Source organism: Peromyscus maniculatus, chromosome 14 (genome assembly GCF_049852395.1).
Source record: "Peromyscus maniculatus bairdii isolate BWxNUB_F1_BW_parent chromosome 14, HU_Pman_BW_mat_3.1, whole genome shotgun sequence".
Classification (NCBI taxonomy): domain Eukaryota; kingdom Metazoa; phylum Chordata; class Mammalia; order Rodentia; family Cricetidae; genus Peromyscus; species Peromyscus maniculatus.
The window spans coordinates 34,260,695-34,282,454 of record NC_134865.1 but is presented as its reverse complement, the minus strand read 5'-3'; the positions used below and the strand labels follow the sequence as shown (position 1 = coordinate 34,282,454).

At 43.2% G+C, this 21,760-nt stretch overlaps 1 protein-coding gene across 2 annotated transcripts in view; it reads right to left on the bottom strand.

Annotated features, from left to right (window-relative positions):
* Bzw2 (basic leucine zipper and W2 domains 2) overlaps positions 1 to 21,760 on the bottom strand; it is a 61,462-nt gene that overhangs the window by 32,443 nt on the left and 7,259 nt on the right. The window contains exons 1-3 of one of the 2 annotated variants that reach the window (XM_006983941.4): positions 8,782 to 8,829; positions 6,169 to 6,233; positions 17 to 193 (exon numbers count right to left, since the gene is read on the bottom strand). In XM_006983941.4, the coding sequence (XP_006984003.1) occupies positions 17 to 193; positions 6,169 to 6,226 (235 nt within the window). In that variant the 5' untranslated portion in view covers positions 6,227 to 6,233; positions 8,782 to 8,829. Of the gene's footprint in view, positions 1 to 16; positions 194 to 6,168; positions 6,234 to 8,781; positions 8,830 to 21,760 lie in introns of those variants that run through there. The other variant, XM_006983939.3, reaches the window with a different exon arrangement.

The following is a 21,760-nucleotide window of genomic DNA, read 5'->3' as shown; positions in this document are numbered from 1 at the left end:
ATGCTAATGAACTCACCAAGCATGCTGCCAGCCACCAGGATATCGAAGAGCGTGTCTGCATAGCGACGATAATCTAATCGCGAGCCAGTAGAATCCAGAAATTTGGCTACAGCTTCAAGGTCATCACCAGCTTCATTAAGCCCCTGGACAAGCGTATCCCTGAAGACTGTGGGTTCGAATTTCTCTTTTTCATCTGAAATAAATAAATAAATAAATAGGATTCTCTCTCTCTGTGTCCATGTAGAACTGAAAGAAATTGGCCATGTGGATTTACATGTTCTAAAACCCCTTGTTCAAACATCCATTCTAACAAATTGATTAAGTACCTAACACATAATAACACTAATGACTGTTCATTTATGTCATTTATAGCCTAGGCTAATATATGCAATTAAGTCTAACCATGGGAGAAAAAAAATTATAGCTACTAAAATTTAATTAGTTTGCCTGAGATAAAGAAACGAAGCAGAGAATCACCAAAGACTGTGGAAGATGAAAATGAACAAGACTGAGGTGGAGGAAATAAAAAAGTGTCTCTTTTTCATGATAAAAGACTCCAGAGCACATGAACGCTGACTATGATGAGTTGGATGTGTGATGTACGGCTCCAGGGCAGGTACTGTTTTCTGTCCTTACCTCTTGACATTTAGTGTTGAGGATCACAAACTTCCTTTTTGTATGTGCATGGATGTTCTATCTATTAATATTTTACTAGAAACAAAAAACATAGCATTTTGGAATACTTATTCAATAAATAAGAAAGTGAGATGCTGTTTTAGAGTCGTGCAATCTTTGTAGTGGATTCTTCTAGCTAGTGCAGTCTCCTGCAATACCACATCTCCTCTAGACTCTAGAAGACCACACTGTGAAACATGAAGAGCATTAAACAACGACTTAGTGTTATGGCTAGGCACATTTCTGACTTTGTAGATCATCTAAAGGGCTGCAGAGATTTAAGGAAAAACAGCCATCACACAGCTGCTGTCTCCAGCACACCGATGAGGCAGACACGGAATAACAGACAGGCATCGGGAGCTAATGTGAACTGTGTCCATAAACACGGGCCTCTGCCATGGAGTGGGTGGGAGGGGAGGAAAGGGGCTGTGTGGAAGGTTGGTGTTGGAGAGAAAAGGGGAGAAGGGGGGAGACAGAGAGGAGTGTTCACAATAAATACCTCCTGAGTAACAGTGAGCTCTTGGAAAGGAAAATGACAGAGAAGTGGAGAACTCCACTGGAGAACTGAAAGAGAAGCTGAAAACATCTGTTGTGTACAATCTAGAAAAATCTTAGTCAAAAGACAAGGCAGAGGGCCGACTACTCAAATACTGAAATAGTACGGTAAAGATAACAAGTCAATGGAAACTTTTTTAAATTTTCAGAAAGTTTTATAGAATTGAAAAACACAGGTTTTCAGTTGACGGATGATGTGAACACACTACACTTAAACCGGACCCACACCAGGTGCATTCATTGTCACAAAACGTCAGAACACCAGACAGAAAGCAACCACCTGAAGTTTCTGGGGCAGGGAAAACCAAAACCAAGTCCGCATCGAGTATCCAGGAACAGAATCACACCAACTGTTCAACAAGTCACGAACAATTCCGCTTCAGAAACCAGGATCTTCAAAAAAATTTGGCTAAAAACAATTTCCAACCCAGAGTTCAGCCAAACTATCCTTCTTCAAGGAAAGAGCAAAGTGAGGTTGTATTGAGATCCATGGCCAGGCACCAGGCTGAGCTCCGGGAATTCAATTAATGAGAGAGGAGAGATACTGCAGGCGGGGGACGTCGAGATCATGATGGGAGGACGTGCAGAGATGACCAACCACACTAGTGGAAGCCCGTGAACTGTGGACTGGTGGCTGTGGAGCCCCCATGGGACTGGACTAGGCCCTCTGGATACAGAAGACGGGTGTTTGGCTCAAACTGTTTGGAGGACACCCAGGCAGGGGGATTGGGATCTATCCCTGGTCTATGGGCAGGCTTCTGGAACCTGGTGCCTGTGGTGTGACACCTTGCACAGCCTTGGTGCAGTGGGAAGGGGCTTGGACCTGCCTAGGCTCAGTGTGCTGGGCTCTGCTGACTCCCCATGGGAGACCTTGATTTGCGGGATGTGGGGTGGCTTGGGAAAGAGGGCTGGAGGGTGGGTGGGGGTGGGAGGAGAGGGGGATCTGTGGGTGGTATGTGGAGTAGAAAATTTCTTAATAAAGAAAAATGAAAAAAAAAAAAAAGTGAGGCTGCAACGCCTCAAGAATGGGGAGACCCTACATCATGAGACCCTACAAGGAAATGAAAAAACCCACGAGAAGGCAAAACACTGGTGTGGACAGTGGACAGCCCAGCTTCAAGGTGACAACTCAAAGTTGCTGCAATGTGACTAGGAGAACTCCTCAGTATGATACAGTGTAAGGGCGAATGGCACTTAGGAGGGCTGAGGTGGTGCACGCCTTTAATCCCAGCACTCGGGAGGCAGAGCCAAGCAGATCTCTGAGTTCGAGGTCAGCCTGGTTTACAGAGCGACATCCAGGACAGGCACCAAAACGACACAGAGAAACCCTGTCTGGAAAAAGAAGGCACTTAGGTACCATACTCCAACCTCCAAAAGGAGATCACCATGGAGGAGGGGTAGGAAGAGCTTAGAGGCAGAGCTTGTGGGTGACGCCAAGAAACAATGACTTCTGGATGCAGCAGGACAGATGTGTGTATGAACGCACAGTGGTTGTGACGTCGTGTTATAAGACCCTCACAAGCCTGAACGAGAAGCATGGGGAAGGGAGTTGGACACCAAGTTCCATCCCTAGCTGATAAGCTTGTGTCAATTATTAGCTGCTGGGTGGGAGAGGAAGGGTCAGTTTCCCCTAAAATGTAGCCCCAATGAGTCTTCCAGAATGCGATGAAGAGGCCACACGTCCAAGAACACTCGGGCAGCACAAGCCGGCCCTGGTAGGTTAATAAACAGATACAGAGGTTGTGTGGGAAGGGAGGGGGCAGATCTGGGAAGGTCTGGGGGACCGAGACAGGTGACTAGGATCAAAGTAAACCATATGGAATTCTTAAAGAACTAATAAAAAAAGTGAGATGCATCAATGACACAAGAGTTCCTTCAACGCCCTATCATTGCTATCAATTCCTTTATATAAGGGAGGAAAAGTTAGGGTTGCCTAGTTTTAATCCACAGAAAATGAAGCACAAATAAGAAATGACTAAATTCATTCAGCCAAAGGATCACAATGATACTGTAAGAAAGAGTGCACCTTAAAGATCATGTCTGTTCACAGGAGAGGGAGGGACAGGAGGTGTGTGGGGGAGTGAGGACTGTCAGAGGGAGATGAACCCTCCTGTTTTCATGTAGGAGGTGAACATTTAATACTGCTGAGAGGGAGGGAGAGAGAGAGAGGGAAAGAGAAAGGGAGGGAGGGAGAGAGAGAGAGAGAGAGAGAGAGAGAGAGAGAGAGAGAGAGAGAGAGAGAGAGAAGCGCGAGCCACAGGAGGAAAAGGTGATCTGGCTTCACGAATGTGAAAATCAAAGCATCCGTTAAAAGAGTCAAAGGCCCTGCTGCTGTAACTACATCTCACAGAGCCATTTGTTTAAATTACATGCTTACATAATTTTGATATCAGTAAAACTTCTAGCTTGCACAGAATGGCTACTTGTAGTTGTCTCATTGAGAATGGGTAATAAGTAGTTAACGTCACTTATACCAACACCAGAACCACAGTACTAGTCAGAGTCATGAGGGGAGGATGCCATAAAGACATATATGAATTAATAGCAACAGTGTTCGCTATAAAACAAGAGATAAAAGACCCTTTGATTCTGTAACAAAAACATTATGTAGCCACCAACATGCAAATGGAGCAACAGAAAAAATATAATTAGAGTCTTGTTGTGTAGAGGGGGAGGGGGATGATTAAAATTCTAGAGGAACAAAGTACATAGGCTGCAGGCAGAGTACTCATAGCTCTGGGCCGGAGGAACCCACGGGAAAGCAGAGCAGACACCACCTTTACTCAGCATCTAACCACAGGGAAGTTCTCCCTGCACTTAGGAGGCAGACATTTCCTTCCTCATAATATGAAAAACAGGGAATAAATAAAAAGACCACGGGCCATTTATTAAGCCTGTGACTGACTTCACCTGAACCATCCTCACAGTGATACTGTATGTGGTGTGTGTGTGTGTGTGTGTGTGTGTGTGTGTGTGTGTGTGTGTGTGTGTATGTGTGAGGTATGATACTACAGCGTGCTTGGACGTTGACTGAGGTGGTTTGGATAATTTGGAAATTACAGAGTGAGGCGCTGGGAAACACAGTTGGTGGAAACACCCAGGCTGTGGCAAGAGTACACACAGAAAGGACTGTTTTTACGTGAGAGAACTTAAAAACTTGTGTTTGAGCCAGACCTGGTGGTGCACGCCTTTAATCCCAGCACTCGGGACGCAGAGGCCGGCAGATCTCTGTGAGTTCAAGGCCAGCCTGGTCTACAGAGCAGGTTCCAGGGCAGCCAGTGCTACACAGAAACCATGTCTTGAAAAACAAAAAAACAAAAAACAATAAAAGCAAACAACCCCCCCAATCAAAACAAACAAACACAAAAACAAAAACTTGTGTTTGTAAGAAGTCCTTTGTCTCTCAGTAAGTAATTTCCCACAGAAGTGCCAAGGGAAAGGCATGGAAAGAGACAGCCCAAGGCAGCTATGGCTGTTGCAGTGAGGGCAGTGGCCACCGTCACCTTGATGGAGCCCAGAGTCACCTGGGAGAACTCTGTCAAGCTCGTTTTCAGTGCTATCTTCTGCCAGTGAACTGGCGGGACAAATGGTGGCCACGCCTAGAGACCCCGAGTCAGGGTGGCGTACACATGTCTTCTCTTTCAGGGTGAAGTCTCTCCTGCTCATTATCTGTCAGGAGCTGGGGATGCAGCTCCAGGGGCAGCCCTTGCCTCACAAGCGCGGTGTGCAAGGCCCCGGCCAGGCTCGACTCTGGGCACACGGGAGGAGGTGGAAAAGGAAAGGTCACTCACACAGGTGTGGTGACTCGTGCTGCAGTTCTAGCTCAGGAGGTTGGAGCAGGAGGATTCAAAGACAGCTGGGGCTACATGCTGAGTTCTAGACTAGCCTGGGCTACATACAAGTGAAAACCTTCCCGAAAACCAAAACCAAACACACCAAAAAAGGAGGAAGAGGTTGCTAACCAGGAAAAGGGCAACCACATTTGTATTTTCAGTAATTCTTCACTTCCTTCATCTTATTCCCAGAAATAGCGTCTAAATTCAGTTTTAGCTGAACCATTTTCATATCCAAAGACAGAATTGTATAAAACCAGTAATAAAAATTATATATGACACATAACTCTGCAAAACTATATTGTGTGCACAATGTAACTACAAAGCTGATAATTCATAAAATTGGGCAAGATGAGATATGAAATCATGTTTAAATACCCTACACAGAGGACAGCAACATAGACATTTTACTTAAATCTTACTGCTCTGCATCAGCCTGGGTCTCCTACTGTTCGCCCACAGCAGGAAAGTGTGAAAAGTCCCATGTACACCAAGAGCCGGCATGGCACTAGATTTAACCTGACTTCAAATTTCTGGAACACTTCTCTCTTAACATTACTCTTTGTCATGAATATTTTCTCAAAAACCAAAACAGGAGACTGCAATATAAACAATGGTGTCAAAACAGTGAAGTTTGTAAAAAAAACAAAAAACAAAAAACAAAAAACCAGAGCTGGGTGGTGGTGGCGCACACCTTTAATCCCAGCACTTGGGAGGCAGAGGCAGGCGGATCTCTGTGAGTTCGAGGCCAGCCTGGGCTACCAAGTGAGTTCCAAGAAAGGCGCAAAGCTACACAGAGAAACCCTGTCTCAAAAAACAAACAAACAAAAAAAAAAAAAAAAAACAAAAACAAAAAAAAAAAAACAGCTAAGTTTATTTGATCAATTGTCTTCATTTTGTCCCCAAAGAGGCACAGCTCGGGTAGGATGTAAGAGCGACCCAACACGAAATAAAAGTCACCCAGTTCCACGGCTGCACTGCCGAGTAAAGGCTATTCAGAGTTCAGTGTACCAGGAAGAGGAAGTAGGGAAATCATTCAGGCTCCCCTCAATCCTAAAATCTGATTAGCAAATTATGCACACGCACACCCACACACACAACTTACCCCTTTTCCGGGTTTTGAACCGCTGGCCTGTTAGTACTGGCTTCTGATGCTTATTCATAAAATTACTGAAAAAAAAAAGAGAAAAAAGTTTGTGCTTTAAATTAGCAGTCACAATAAACTTATGTGGATAATAAACACATACTTACTTGAACCATGCATGGATATGGCTTCTAAATTACTAGATTAGCAAAATGGGAAAGTTTAACTAGAACCACTTTTGGCAAAGGTTGGGAAACAACCACCCGCATCGACTTTAACAGAAGTTAGACTTCATGCCACGCTTTAAGGAAGTATATGTGAGTATCTGTAAATACTTACATGTATATCCTGCAGTCTAACAATTGCTTTATTAGTGGTATCCTTTATTTACATCCACATACCAAGGCAAACATACATGTATGTGAAAGATATCGTTGCAAAAAAAGCATGTGTCTAGCTAAGTGAATTACAATTTAGCCACTACATGGAACATTATACAGACTTACAAGAGGATGAATTAGATCTAACTGTGCTACTTCTCAGGTTCTGACTACATCTCTATGATGTAATAATATCCAGTCCCCATTTCTTCCCATCATATACTGGGTTGTGACGTCACTGTTTTCTGCATTTGCTCCAAAAGACAAGAGGAAGCCCAGTTCCTGAGGCCGTGTGCCTGCCTCTTTCAGGATGGCTCTTCCAACTGTTGCTTATCTTCACACACATTCAAATATCTCCTCTGCAGAGGACTCCTCGACCACTTTCAGTGTTCTTCTCCTTCAGTCTTTACTACCACTGGTCATTTTACAGTCATCTGACTGATGGTGGTCTGTTCTACCCTGAGTGTCCAACTTCAATGAGGTTAGGAAATGCCTAGGTTTTTACATTATTTCCTATCTTTTTTTTCCCTAAGATTTATTTTTTCATGTATATGAGTGCTCTTTTTTTAAAATTAATTTATTTTTATTTTATGTGCATTTGTGTTTGACTGCATGTATGTCTGTGTGAGGATGGCAGATCTCCTGGAACTGGAGTTACAGATGGTTGTGAGTTCCCATGTTGGTGCTGGGAATTGAACTTGGGTCCTCTGGAAGAGCAGCCAGTGCTCTTAACCACTGAGCCATCCCTCTCGCCTTCCTATCTTTTACACCTAAAAACTAAGCAACAGATAAGCATTTAAATATGTAACCAGTAAGCAGCTGTGCTAACATGGAGCAATGTTTAATTGTTAATAAGGAAAAAAAAATTCCATCAAAGACTGTAAAGTGTAATTTATCTACCTAAAAAGAGGGGAAATGTAGTCTGTGCTTTTTCTATGTAAGAAAAATTCAAGTACTGATATATAAAATTTGTTCTCCAAGACCTTTTAACAATTAATCTGTTGGCATGAATATACACCACACATAAAGATTGCTTAAATTACAGAGGCCAAGTAAGATAGTATGTGCTACCCAAACAAGTTACTGCATTTATCATCTATTGTTTAAAAATTTTTAGTACTTCAAAAACATTTGTATAAACTGTGATTTAAAAATGTCTAGATTTCTTCAATTACACCATTAAATACCCAAGAAAATCTGCAGCGCTCGAGCAATTATTTATTATTTCCCAAAGTTTAAAAGAAACATTAGCAGTATGGAAGATCCTGATTCAATTTATAAAATAAATGTTCCTTCCCAGGGCTGGGTTGTTGCTAGATGGTAGGACAGTTGCTGGCATGTGCTAGGTCTAGTGTTCTATTCCTAGAACCACCAAAACAAAACAAAATTCCCCTTACCACCAAGAACTTCACATCGATTGTTATTAAGAAGTAAAACTAACTACCAATAAAGCAACAGATGCAAACAGGATTTATTTTACCACTGGAGATGAGTTTTTAACAACTTCCCATAGTGAAAGGAACGGCTTTGAGACACAAGGATGACGAGCCTGAAGAAGACTCTAGGAACAGTATAAATACTGAAACAATGCACATAGTTAGAGTGCTAGGATCCTCACACTGCCATCCCGTCTCATCCGATGGGTGCTGGAAAAGTAGCACCCTCACATGGATTGCTTACATTAACTGTGAAACTCATTCCGAAATCTCCCTGTCCATGTTGTTATTAGATTCACCCCAGATCTGCAATACTGAATTAGTGCAAAGTGGTAACACCTATATCTCCCTCCACATTTCCATACTCCCCAGGACGACAAATGTCCAAATGTATTATCATTCAATGACCAAAAATCACCAAGAGTTTGAGTCTCATTAGGAAATTTGGGAACAAAAATAAAATATAAAATGTAGCCCTCTGTCAAAATGTTCTTATTTTGTAAATATTTGGGAATTTTCAGGTGTGAGCTTCCTCTAAAAGTTTCTTTTTTGAGCCAGGATACCAACTCAAAGAGTCCCCCAATTAATGCTGTCTTTGCACCCTATTCTCACCCCCCCCCCCATTGGAAAAGTGCCACTTCATTTTAAAAGCTTTTGCTTTTATATCAACTTTAGTTCTAAATGCTTAGCTTTTTCTTCATGCCTGGCTATGGGAGTTTATTGCCCACACCATCTATCCAGTCTATGTGGAGAATAACTGAGTAACACATAAGCATATATATGTATGCAAACACCAGCAGATTCTGAAATAAACAAACCTGTTTCCCGCAGTCAGGTTGAAGGAAGACACTGATCACCGAGAGTACCTCTCACTGAGCTGTTACTATTTGCAGCCGAGGCATACTTCCCTCTAATTTTAGCTCTTCATGCTACACTATAATCTGCTCCAGTGAGGGTCAGCCTTTATAAGGTCCTCACTGAGCTCTTTTGAAAATCCTGGCCTCAGAAAAGCCAGGGCACTTGAGATTAAAAAATGGGCCTAGCTCAAACTTAGGACAATGTCAAAGATACAGTGGCAAAGAATATCCAAGTATGACAATGTTGAAAGTACACATTTACTATTACTCTTTAGTATATTTACCACACTGCATTATAATCCGGAACCAAGTGACTAGACACAAGTACCATCATTCTGCTGTGGAATAATCCTCTTGTACACTGTAAAGATTTGTCACTCAAATTGGGTTAATAAAACGCTGATTGGCTAGTAGCCAGGTGAGAAGTATAGGCAGGGTGACCAATCTAAGAATCTGGGAACAGGAAGGGCTGAGTCAGGGGTCACCAGCCAGACGCAGAGGAAGCAAGATGAGAATGCCTCACTGAGAAAAGGTACCAAGCCACATGGCTAAACATAGATAAGAATTATGGGTTAATTTAAGTGTAAGAGCTAGTCAGTAATAAGACTGAGCTAATGGCCAAGCATTTATAAGTAATATTAGGCCTCCAACTCAATTATTTGAAAGCGACTGCGGGACTGGGCAGAACAGAGAAACTCCGTTTACATCATTCTTTGACCCCCACTGGAAAACCTGGCAGGTGTGATAGAAGCACACTTGTAATCCTACTAGTACTTTGGAGACCGAGACAGGGGGACTGCCAGTTTGATGCCAGTCTGGACTACACAGACCCAATGTCAAATGAAATGACACACACATTGAGTCTAGCCATCCACAGATGATCTACAGGAAAAGGATCCTCCCCTATCTCTTTAAATGAGTGATAGTTTGTCTCAGTACCTGGAGGTTTGTGTATATGCTCTGGCTTTGTTCTTATTTGGTCTGGTTTAGTTCATCTCTAAATTTTGGTTGCCTGCCTTCCATGACATGCACACCACTGCACGATGCTATCCGCTCATATCACTTCAACTTAGGAATACAGATACTCTAAAGCAGAGCTCACAACATTTCTTTTTCTTCTGTAAAAGGGCAGAAAAATAGGCTCAGCTTTAAGGTCTTATCTCTATTCCAATTGCTATGGTCTGAAGAAACCATATGAAAATGAGTCCTGCAAGATGGCTCAGAGGGTAAATACCATTGTCTGCAAAGCTGATGGTGTGAGCTTGACTCCTGGAACCCAGTGAGGGGAAAGGAGAGAAGCAACTCCATGACTCCATGAAGCTATCCTCTGATCTCCACATACGCACAGTGGCACACATGTGCAATGAGGCTTTTTCTGTCCTGCCAGCCAGCTCCCAAATAATGACATGGAGACTTCTTACTAATTTATTAGAATTCATCCTATGGCTTAGTCTTGTTCCTAACTAGCTCTTAGAACTTAAACTAGCCCATTTATATTAATCTACGTTCTATCATGTGGTGTTACCTCTCTTCCATCTTGCACCTCCTGTGTCTTCTCTGTGTCTCCTAGTGTCTCCCATGTGCCTAGGTTACTCCTCCTCTTCCTTTCTCCCCCAAGAAATCCCACCTACCTCCTGCCTACCTACTGGCCATTCAGCTTTTTCTTACACCAATTACAGCAATACATCTTCATACAGTGTACAAATATGCCACAACATTTCCCCCTTTTTGTCTAAATAAAAAGGAAAGGTTTTAACTTTAATACAGTAAAATTATACACAATAAGAACAACTATCAAGTAAGAATTACATTCACAATGTTTAGTCCATTTATATTTGTCAAATTTGGAGAAATTACTCTATTGTCTATCTTATCTTGATGAGTCCAAGTTTTATACTTAAACTTTTTCTATCATAACTTGTATTACCATCCTGAAATTATCTTTTTAAACCTCAGAACATTTTTTTAGATAAACAATTTAAGCTTTTATGTCTTTTAATCTTATACACTTTATATCTCTCTTGTGATTTCTTTTCCAAATGTGGTAGCAAGGAAAACTATAATATCTCATCTTACTCCATCAGAGACTTGAGAAAACAGAAAGTGCAGAGCAAACAACTTCCAAAACTATAGAAATGACAGAGATAGCTGGCAGCCTGGACAGCCACCCAAGGTTCCTCTGCAGCGTTGGAGCATCCATCTTTGGCCTACAGGCCTACAATATCTGACAGACTTTTCTAGGAAGCAGGAATTTGAAAGACTCCTACCTTGTCTTAGCAAAGTTTGGTAGTTGCCTTACTTTTGTGTCCTGCTTGTCCAGTTTGCACAGCATGCTGTCAGAAGTCAAGGCAAGGGCAGCCCCTGGCTCATATGTCTAGCTTTGCCACATGAAAAGAAAACTCCATATGGAGGTTCTCTGATGTCCATCATCCTTTTTTGAAATAAACTGGTGCTGCCAGGAACAGACATGTCTCACTGTCATGAAAAGCCTTATGCTATTAAAACATTTTAAATGCCATATTCTGTAGGTCTCTGAAATGTTTGAAGACCATTTGTCTAAAATATACCTGTGTTTGACCTTGAAAGCATACCCAACATGACTATAGATTTGAACGTAAAATAGGTGGCTAACTACTAACCTGCATTTCTTTATTATCCTAAACAGGACGTAATAATAGTTTTCAAGGAGTAGAACTTTACATTACATTTTTAAATGAGCTGCATAGGTACAATATCTTAAACAAGAGTAGAAATATATATGCAGTATGTTCTAACAAAAATAACTTTAAATTTGCATCAATATAAAAAAAAATCAATACCAATGTAAATTATTTGAGACTAATAGTTGCTTACTGTGGGAAAATGCTTTTGTACACTGGTTTAATAAAACGCTGATTGGTCAGTAACCAGGCAGGAAGTATAGGTGGAGCGAGCAGACGAGGAGAATTCTGGGAAGAGGAAGGCTGAGTCAGGAGTCGCCAGCCAGACACAGAGGAAGCAAGATGACAAGGCAGAACTGAAAAAAGGTACCAAGCCATGTGGCTAAACATAAATAAGAATTATGGGTTAACTTAATGTAAGAGCTAGTCAGTAATAAGACTGAGCCAATGGCTGAGCAGTTATAATTAATGTAAGTCTCTGTGTGTTTATTTGGGTCTGAGGGCTGCAGACCAGCCAGGACACAGAAAAACTTCCAGCTACAGTTGCTTTTTAGTCTAAAAGTGGATTCAATAATCGAAACCTTTTATCCTATCATTCCCATATCCCCCCTTTTTATTTTCAGAAATTATGTGTATATCTATGCCCATGAAAGTATGTACCCAGTAGCCAAAAGAGAATATTGGATCCCCTGAAGCTAGATTTATAGGCAGTTGTAAGCCAACCAACATGGGTGATGGGAACAATACTCAGGTTCTCTGCAAGAATATACACTATCTCCTGACCTATCTCTCCATCCCCAGAATTTCTAGTCAATATTTTTCCAATAAAGTATCTTAGAGAATCATTTTGCCCAATTTTCAAAGCATTATGCCAGTGGGCAAGAAAAGCTTTGCAACAAAATACCATAAAGAAGTTGTTCTACTCAGTCAATACTATTTATAACTGTGGGGGGCAGGATTTCGGTCTTCAAAAATATAGGAGCACAAGCTTACCTGCAAAGAAAGTGTTTCATGAGGACCAACTCAGTAAAACAGTTTTCTAGGAGCACTTTGGGTTTGTATGCAAGATTTAAAAATTATCTCTTATTTTCTAATTGAATAAGATAATTTACCACTGAAAGAACTAAAAATTACCCATAATTATAAGTGATTCTCTTTCTCCAAACAGCTAACTGCAAGAAACATAAAATAATTAACATGTTCAATATAGAAAAACTTCTACGTTGACATTATTGCAGTAGTTCTCTTAAAATTAAACTGATTTAAAAAGTTTAAATTACTAACATTAAAGTAACTAAATGCATGTGTATAATAACGATATAATTTGTTGTATAGCATGCAATGGACTCTAAGGTCCAGGAGGTTCTTAGTCCACTAAAGAAAAATTCAACAGCAGACACAAATGTCTCAGCTCACATTCAAAGATGGTAAGAGTGGGCTAACCCAAGACATGGTGGCCTCCAGAGATCTTAGGTTCCCTAATTTTATAGGACGTTTTTACATATATTTGAGGTGAGTGTTGCAGTCACATTTCCCGTTTTCTCCTCCCCAAGTCACAGTAGACAAGACCTTCCTTCTGGGTTGTCTCTTCCTACAGTCCTTTTGAAAAGCCCACACGATGCTGCAGAACCACTGCTGAGGAGACTGTGATGAAAACAGGGTCTTTTGAAGATAGACTCTGTGCATGCATCATGGCTAGGAAACCCGCATAAAGCTTCAGCTCCTGGTGTAGGGGTTAGAACCCAGAAGCTGGCCACAGCCCTGTGGTTCCATAAAACTACCCATAACATCGTGCCCCAGTCCTTGTGGTGCCTGTTCAGAAGCTGTGGGTGGAAGTAAGATGCTTTTAAGTGATGTATGGTAGCCATGGGGTCCCCTCAACACCCTCCCCCCCCCACCCCACTGGGAAAAAAAATCTTGGAAATGGTGCATTCCAATCCACTGTGAAGTCAGATAATCAGCAGTCACATCTCCAAAATTTGGAAGAGAGGATTGAACATTTCTTTCGATGTTAAAGGGCTTGATTGAAAAAGGAACCCAAGCTGGAATATTCCTTAAGGACAGCAGAATCAGAAACCTGACTGTGGGGGATCACTGTGCAGGCCTCAGCACCAAGGGTTTGGTGCCAAATAAAACATTCTAGCTCCCTTCAAACAAACTCCTATTGTAAGTGTGTAGCCATGTGTAGGAATGAATGACTAAGACGGTTTCTGTGATATTTGTAAATATTGAAGGACCTCAATGTTAAAACTGGACGAGTAAAAACCAGTAACACACAAGCGCAAACTTCTTCCTCAGATGAATTATGGGTATGAGGAAACTGACATCTGATTTCTGAAAATTAGCTAAAAGTTAGGACTCAAGAACAAATCCACCAGTCACACAGTATCTAGTTCCTAGATCTAGCCCCAGAATCGCCCAAGAACCAGTTAGTAAGGGATGTATACCCACTCCATTCTCCTCCAAGTTCATGGCCTCTTGTTCATTGTTACTGCATGCATATATGTATTTATATATCCATATGTACCTCTAAATATAACCCGCTCAGTCCATACGATGTTACTTGTATGTATGTTTTCAGGACTAACCATTTGGCAATGGACAACCAATTGGTGTGCTCTTCCCTGGTGAGGGTGACCTTTCCCATTCCCAGCTGTGCTGTTGCCTATAATTCTTTGTGTAGGGTTGAGGCTTGTGGGATTTTCTCCATCCACTTTGGCGTGTTTATTGGTGTCACTCTTTGTTCATGTTTGGTCAGTCATGTTGGTGAAACTTGAAGTTTTTTTATTAGTACCTCACCGTATGGTATGGCATCAGAAGGCACTGAAATTTGATAGCTGTTATACAGGGAGGTCATGAGGGTCCCAAGAAAGCCCCAGAACTTGGGAACGTTGGCAGCAGTTTCTAGCCCAAACAATATACTAAGTCAGGAGGCCGATTTGGCTTGGCCCTCTCCTACCCCAAATAGGTGGTTTGAACTTCCACCTTTAGGGGAAAGCCTTTGCCTCTGCTTCTGCTTCAACAGAGGACAGGAAGCTCAGAAGGTTAGTATCCTCTAACAGATGTTTCTTTGGGGACACAGAGAACAGCTGCTCTGACCTGTCAAATTCGCAACTTTACTTACGGTGGGGTGGGGAGAGGGAATAGCCATTCAGTGCCCAGTGAACCTGTGGGCACACAGCACGGAGAAGAGGGGAAATGTCACAGCTAGAACCTTACAGTTGATCGGTCAGACACGTCACGTGCAGAGAACAACTTACAGCATGCCAGAATCAGTTCCATCTTATCACCACGTGGGTTCTAGGGATTGAGCGCACTCAAAGTCAGGCTGGGTGCCAGGCACCCTCACCCACTGAGCCGGCTGGCTGGCCAGGACTAAGTCTTTAATGCATGCTTTTCATGTGGGCAAATCCATGAGTGTGGAAACCGGGTTCTACTCTGGCCCCTGTCACCCCTGTGGAACTCAGTTCTCATGAAGTCTGACCTGGAGAGAGCAAGGAAACCTGGCTTCTAGTGTTTCGTGGCCTGTCCTCTAGAGCTGGGCGGCTCTTCCGCCATTCCAGAACCCCGGGATCTAGGAAGAAGGTGAGCGATTAGCAACAGGAGGCTACCACTTGTGTGAGTTGGCAGGTGACTGTGGGGGCCATTATCACTGTGGAGCTACCTGGCAAGCCAAACCCAGGGGCTGGGTGGTCGAACTCTTTACCTGGAGGGTCTTTCCTGTTCCAGTGGAAGCAACAGAAAGAATGGGGAGGGAACAGCCAGCTCCACCTCTCAGGACAGCCCAATCAGATGCCCCATCTTCCTCTACCACCCGGAGGTTACTGTGACCCCTTTCCTGCCTACAGACAAGACAGATTCCTGTCGCCCAGGGAGGCTCTTTGGGGCAGCTGGAGATGATGTCTGCTGGCAGAAGGAATCTTCTCTGGGCTCCAAGTTTATCTTCCTCTGCCCAGTCTCTATTATAAATGTGGTTGCCTCCAGTTATTGATGTAGGAGGACTTGGGGGTCCAAGAACCAATCTTTTCTGTTTCCCTGCCAGGTGTCACATGAAAGTTGTTTTTGTTGAAGAGATGCTCTCCAGAGGAAAGGCGGTGGGAACAGGGTGTTTCCCATATGTGAGAGACACGCAGAGAGCTAGTTAGGGCCAATCTGAGATCTGGGTATATGCCCGGGAGTGGACTAGCTGGGCCATCTGATAGCTGTGGCAATGCATTATGATGAAAATATTTTATATTCTAAGAAACTAGAAATTTTGGTGGAACTCACAGCCAGAGTTAATAATACACCGTAGGGTCACTTAAGATTTAAGACTGCCAGCCTACTGTTTAACCTGCCTTTAAGAAACAAGCTAACAACCAACCTTACTTGCCTTGGATTCCCCTGTAATCAGCTTTTACAACCTAAGCTAATATATAGCTGTAATCTTCCATTATGTACTCTCCCATGCCTCTGACCCAGAGGTCTGTGTGTGTGTGTGTGTGTGTGTGTGTGTGTGTGTGTGTGTATTACAATAATCATTTGCTAGAACCAGCAAACAGGCTGAAAAGTGGCCTTATAAAATGAATATCCACCATAAATGTTGGATGGGACAAACAGATATTGCTTGATAAACGATGGTGTTTATATTTGTTGTTATCTGGGCCAGCTGTGGTGAGCTAGCCAGTGACTTAATTCCTTGGAAAACTCTGAAGTGTCCCTCAGTCCTTCCCATGTGACACTTCCTGTGCTGGTCAATAAACAGGCGAGCAAAGCCTTTTGTGAGGACAGACACACAGATTCTGAAGACAGCATTCTGGCAGGAACTGATTCAGACTCATGCAACCGAGAGCCCGCGTGATGGAAGAGAGAGAGAAGCACAAAACTAGAATCTGGGTTCCCTCTGGTCACACGACACCCAGGGGAACTGGATTCCTTTCCTTAGTGCGACACCAACGCATTGCTGGTGACTGAGTTTATTACTAACGTGTTCAAATCCACTGCAAACATGTTACTTACACCTGCAATACTGGTACAGTTTTTTTCCACATTGATAATTTCATATCCTGTGATATTCAAGGAAGAGGGTGGAAGACAGAACAGAAATTTGAGAACTGAGGAGAGAGGAAGAGAGTTAAGGGCTGGAGTGATGATGGCTCAGAAGTTACATGAGTCCTGGCCACTTTTCCAGAGGACCAGGGTTCTATTCCCGGCACCCCTATGGTGGCTCAGAACCACCAGTGCCACCAGCACCAGAGGGTCTGATGCTGTAGTGCTTTGGGTGACAAGGAGCCTCACTCACAGGCGCATGTCTGAATGCTTGTTCCCAGTTGGCGGAACTGTCTGTGGGGAGGTGTGCCATTGGGGATGGGCTCTGAGGTTTCAAAACTCCACACAAGCCCTGCTTCTTTCTCTGCCCACTGCCTGTGTATCAGGATGTAAAGCTCTCAGCTACTGCTTCAGTACCATGCCTGTCTGCCTCCCACCGTGATGATCATGGACTCACCCTCTGAAACTGTAAGCAAGCCTCCAGTTAAATGCTTTCTTTTACAAGAGCTGCCTTGATCACGGTCTCTTCATAGCAATGGATCAGTGACTAAGTAAGATGCCTTCTTCCGGCACCAGGCATGCAGGTGGTTTATAGATATACATATAAATAACACCCATACATAAAAATAAAATTAAATTAAAAAAATTTAGAACACTGGGGCTGGAGAAATTGCTCAGTGTTCTCCCAGGACTCAGGTTCAATTCCCACCCCCACATGGCAGCTCACAAACTGTAACTCCAGGATCTGACGCCCTTAAACAGACATAACATTCAGGCAAAACACCAGTGCACATAAAATAAAAGTAAATAAATTATTGCTGGGCGGTGGTGGGACACACCTTTAATCCTAGCACTTGGGAGGCTGAGGCAGGCGGATCTCAGAGAGTTCAAGGCCAGCCTGGTCTACAAAGCAAGTTCCAGGACAGCTAAGAGTGTTACACAGAGAAACCGTCTCAAAAAACCAAAATAAATAATATTTTTTTTAAAAGAAAGGAATAAGTAAAACAAGAGCAGATCCAAATTTCTCTTATCTGTATTTCACCAGTCTTCAAAGTCCTAAGTATGCAGACATAGAGCACACTCAAATCCTAAAATTACAGACCACACTGTCGGGGATTATATCTAGAGTCCGCCACACTAAAATTACATGTTGATTAAAATTTTTAACCTTTGCTGAAATGCAAAGCGGTTTCAAAAAGATCGAAGCAGCATTATTATTTACACATACATAAGAACAATATTTACATAGACTTCAGATAACATCACACCACGTCCTACTGAAATAAAATAGGATTCCCAGGATAAATTACTGATTTCAAGGTAGGGCAGGCTAGATTCACAATGATCCCCGGGATATCTGGTTTCAGAATAAATAAACAAATATTAAGGAAATTAAAATGACAGCTACTTTGAAAATAATTGTTAGCCTTGTTTGGGGGTCGCATAAGTGAGAATGATCAAAGGCCATCAATGATTAATATAAAAAAACCAGAGCTGGGAAGTCCAGACTCGATGTGAAAACACTGGCAGTGTAGAAGTGGAAGAGACTGCTTCTTGAGGCAGGGTCTCCTATAGCCCAGGCTAGCCCTGAACTTCCATGTAGCTGAGGATTGACCTCCTAAGCACTGTGATTACAGGTGTGTGCCTGGCCCTAGGGATGGGACTCAAGTCTACACCCTCAGCTCCAAGCAATCAGAAAATTCACCAATTTGTGATTATCACATAAAACAAAGGCATAAAAACCTAAACCAAAATGTGTTATAAGCTCAGTATGGTAGCCTGTCCTTTAGTCCCAGCACTTAGGAAGCCCAGGATGGCGGATCTCATTGAGTTCAAGAGCCTATGTTAAATCCACTAAATTTTATTGTTGTACCTTGTTTCTGTAGGAAAAGTCTTATTCTCTTAAAGAAAAATTTAAAACTACATTTATTTGTTTCTTTATTTATTTACTATGTGTGTGTGTGTGTCCGTGTCCATGTGTGTTTGGGTACATGCATGCTGTTATGCACGTGTGGACATCAGGGGACAACTGTGGGAGTCGGTTCTTTTATACCGTGTAAGCTCTGAAGACTGACACAGGCTATCAGGTCTGGCAGCAGATGGCTTTCTTCATCCACTGAACATTCCCATAGCCCACTATCTTACTCTTCAGAAATACACCCTGAAATAGCAGATAAGAGCAAAATAATATATATACTACTCTCAAATCATTCAGAAATAAAAATTATGAACACACAGCGCCAGCGACGGAGGAAAGGCAGACACAAGAAACAGCAGTATTTTCAGGACATTTGGGAAGAGGATGATCCGGGGAGCTGAACTCCTCAGGAGTTCTGTATTTAGAGGGACTGTTTAGGAATGAGTGCCACCTAGAAAGACTTCCAAATCCTTAGAATATGCTCTGCTTACTACACAGCTGTTCGGACATACTCCAGGAAAAAGAAAACACTTCGACATGAGTGTTTATGATAAAGATATATATGTATGTATTTTTGTCTTCATATTTGATTGTCCCTATTCAAGAAAAATGATTTACTTATATTCATTTGGTTGCTTTCTGATTTGTGGCTCCATAGGTTATGTTCTTGTGTGTGATCGGGGAGGGTGCCTCCCTGTGGGGCCAGAGCTGAAGTCGGTGTCCTCTGCTGCTCTCCGCCTTATTTCTTTTGAGAAAGGGTCTCACTGAATCTGAAGCCAGCTCACGTATGTGGCTAGACAGCCTGGCCTTCAAGCTTTGGAGGTGTGTCAAATACACAAAAATGAAGATTTTCATTTGTGTCTGAGTGTTTTTCATGCATGTCCCTGTGTGCCACCTGCACATGGTGCCTGCTGGGCCAGGAGAAGGTGGATCCCCAGGAACTAGAGTTACAGCTGTTTGTAAAGGCACCATGTGGGTGCTGGGAACTGAATCTGAGTCCTCTGAAGGACTGCTTCTCTTCCTCTTCTTCCAGCTGAGCCTCTCCAGCACCCCCAAATCCTTTTAATGGACTTACAAATTCTCCCCTTTAATAATGTCTCCAAAGTCTATACAACATGTGCAAGTGAGCTACCTGTGTGCAGGTGCCGTGGAGGCCAGACAGGGTACCAGACCCCCTGGAATTGGAGTTGAACATGATTGGGAACCACCTGACATGGGTACTAACACTCAAACTTGGTCTTATGCAAGAGCTGCAAGCATTCTTAAAGACTGGGCCATCCCTCCAGCCCCTCAAAAAACACTGTCATTAGGACTTGGAATTATGTGACCTGACTCAATGGTATATTCCACCGTTTTGCTTTTAACAATCTTCTGATTTAGTATTTCACATTCCAATTAAGCATTAGCCCCTGCTGCGGAGGGAAGTTATTCTCAAATTTATGACTTATTTTGCAGTTTTAAGCTTAGAAAAGATGATATGGTTTGTCAGCAGCTTTTAATACCATGAAGTGATATGGTGAGGGTGAAACACCAGCAAACTAACCCAAAGCAGAACAGAAACTAAATAAAACCTAAAGCTCACACCTCAGCCTTGCTTATCTATGTATGTCCTAGGGAAATGGTAATTTGAATGCGTTAACATGATCTTACGTATCCCTTCATAAGGAGGTTTTCATGCAGAAGGACCTCATGTATATTAGATAAAAGTCACATTGTGTCCTCGCTATCAGTGTTCGTTCCTTTAGCAAAGCGTTACACCCTTGTTAGATAGCCGAGCAGACCAGACGTGGCCCCTGAGTACAGGAGAAGGGCGTGTCTGTGTTGCACACACGGTGAGTGTGGGGCCCAGGGCAGGCTGTAGGTGTCTTTCTCTATCGCTGTCTGCACCACTACCTTGAGATAGCATCTCCCACTGAATCACGTGCTTGCCAGTTCAACTAGACTGGTCAGTCCGAGTGCTCTCAGGACCCACCTGTCTGCGCTCTTCAGTTCTGGGTTACAGGCACGGGCACCCATACTCGGCCTCTTTTTGTTGGTTTGTTTTTCCGAGGCAGGGTTTCTCTGTGTAACAGCCCTGGCTGTCCTAGAACTCACTTTCTAGACCAGGCTGGCTGGGAACCCACAGAGATCCACCTGCCTCTGCCTCCCAAGTGCTGGGATTAAAGGTGTGCGCCACTACACCCACAGGAAGGAGGACTTTAAGATCTTCTCTCCGCTTCATATACCAGCTTACAGGTTGACAACAAAGGCTGCCTAGCTGAAGAAAAGCAGGAGGTGAGGATCAGGAAAGAATAGAATGTCAAGTGCCAGATATCAACTCAGAGGCTGGAAAACACAAAACCGAGGGGTACGTGTGTGTGCTCGTAGTTCCAATGCCAAGTCCGAAGCTGAGCAGCACAGTAAGCGAACTAAGTGAACCCCACTACCTAGAGGGCCTTAATCAGAGGAGAAAATTGTAACACTGTAGTAACAAACCTCCAGGAAGGTCAAATATGGCGGTGGCAGGAATCTGAACATTTGCTCAGTTACTGTTTCATTCAAACGCCTACCCTATGTTCTGGGCTGGGGACCTGCCCAAGCCTGCCTGGCAGATGAAACTTTAGGTGAAGGCTAACACACACACCCATGCATATGTCTTTAGACAAGGAAAGCGTGTGCTGTACAGAACTGCCAAAGCCAGCCTAGTACCAATGGGCCCAGGGCACCGTTGACAGGATACTGTATTCACCAACAGTTTTATCCACGATCGCCCAAGAAACACAAACTTAAAGGGAAGAAGTATCTTAACTTTCTTTTTGACTTATTTTGTGTGTGTGAAGGTTTTGCTTACAAGTATGTATGTATACAACAAGTGTGCCCGGTGCCCATGGAGGTCAGGAGAGGATGGTGAAGGTGGGTGCTGGGAACTGAGGCGGAGTTCTCCACAGGGGCAAGCACTCCTAATTGCTGAGCCATCTCTCCAGCCCCCAAAGAAAGTATCAACAACAAAATATCGAAACCAGTTCAGGGTTACAAACTCAAGCACCCTTTTTCTTAGCAGTGTTAGGGATGGAACCCAGAGCCTTGCACACACAGGCCAGAGCTCTATTGCTGAGGCCCCCACCCCCTTTCCCCTCCCTCCCTCCCTCATATGTTAATGTGGTTCAGCTATAGGTCAACCATCATTTGTTTATCTAATATGCCAGGTCTGGGGTGCAGAAGGGCCAGAGCAGCCAGGTTTCCTGGTGTTCACTTGGCAGCAGGTGTGTAGCTCTGCCCCTACTGACTGACACAAGATCGGCACCGGCAGAACAGAGGCTCTCCTGACAGCTAATGTACCAAGTATCCTGTATCG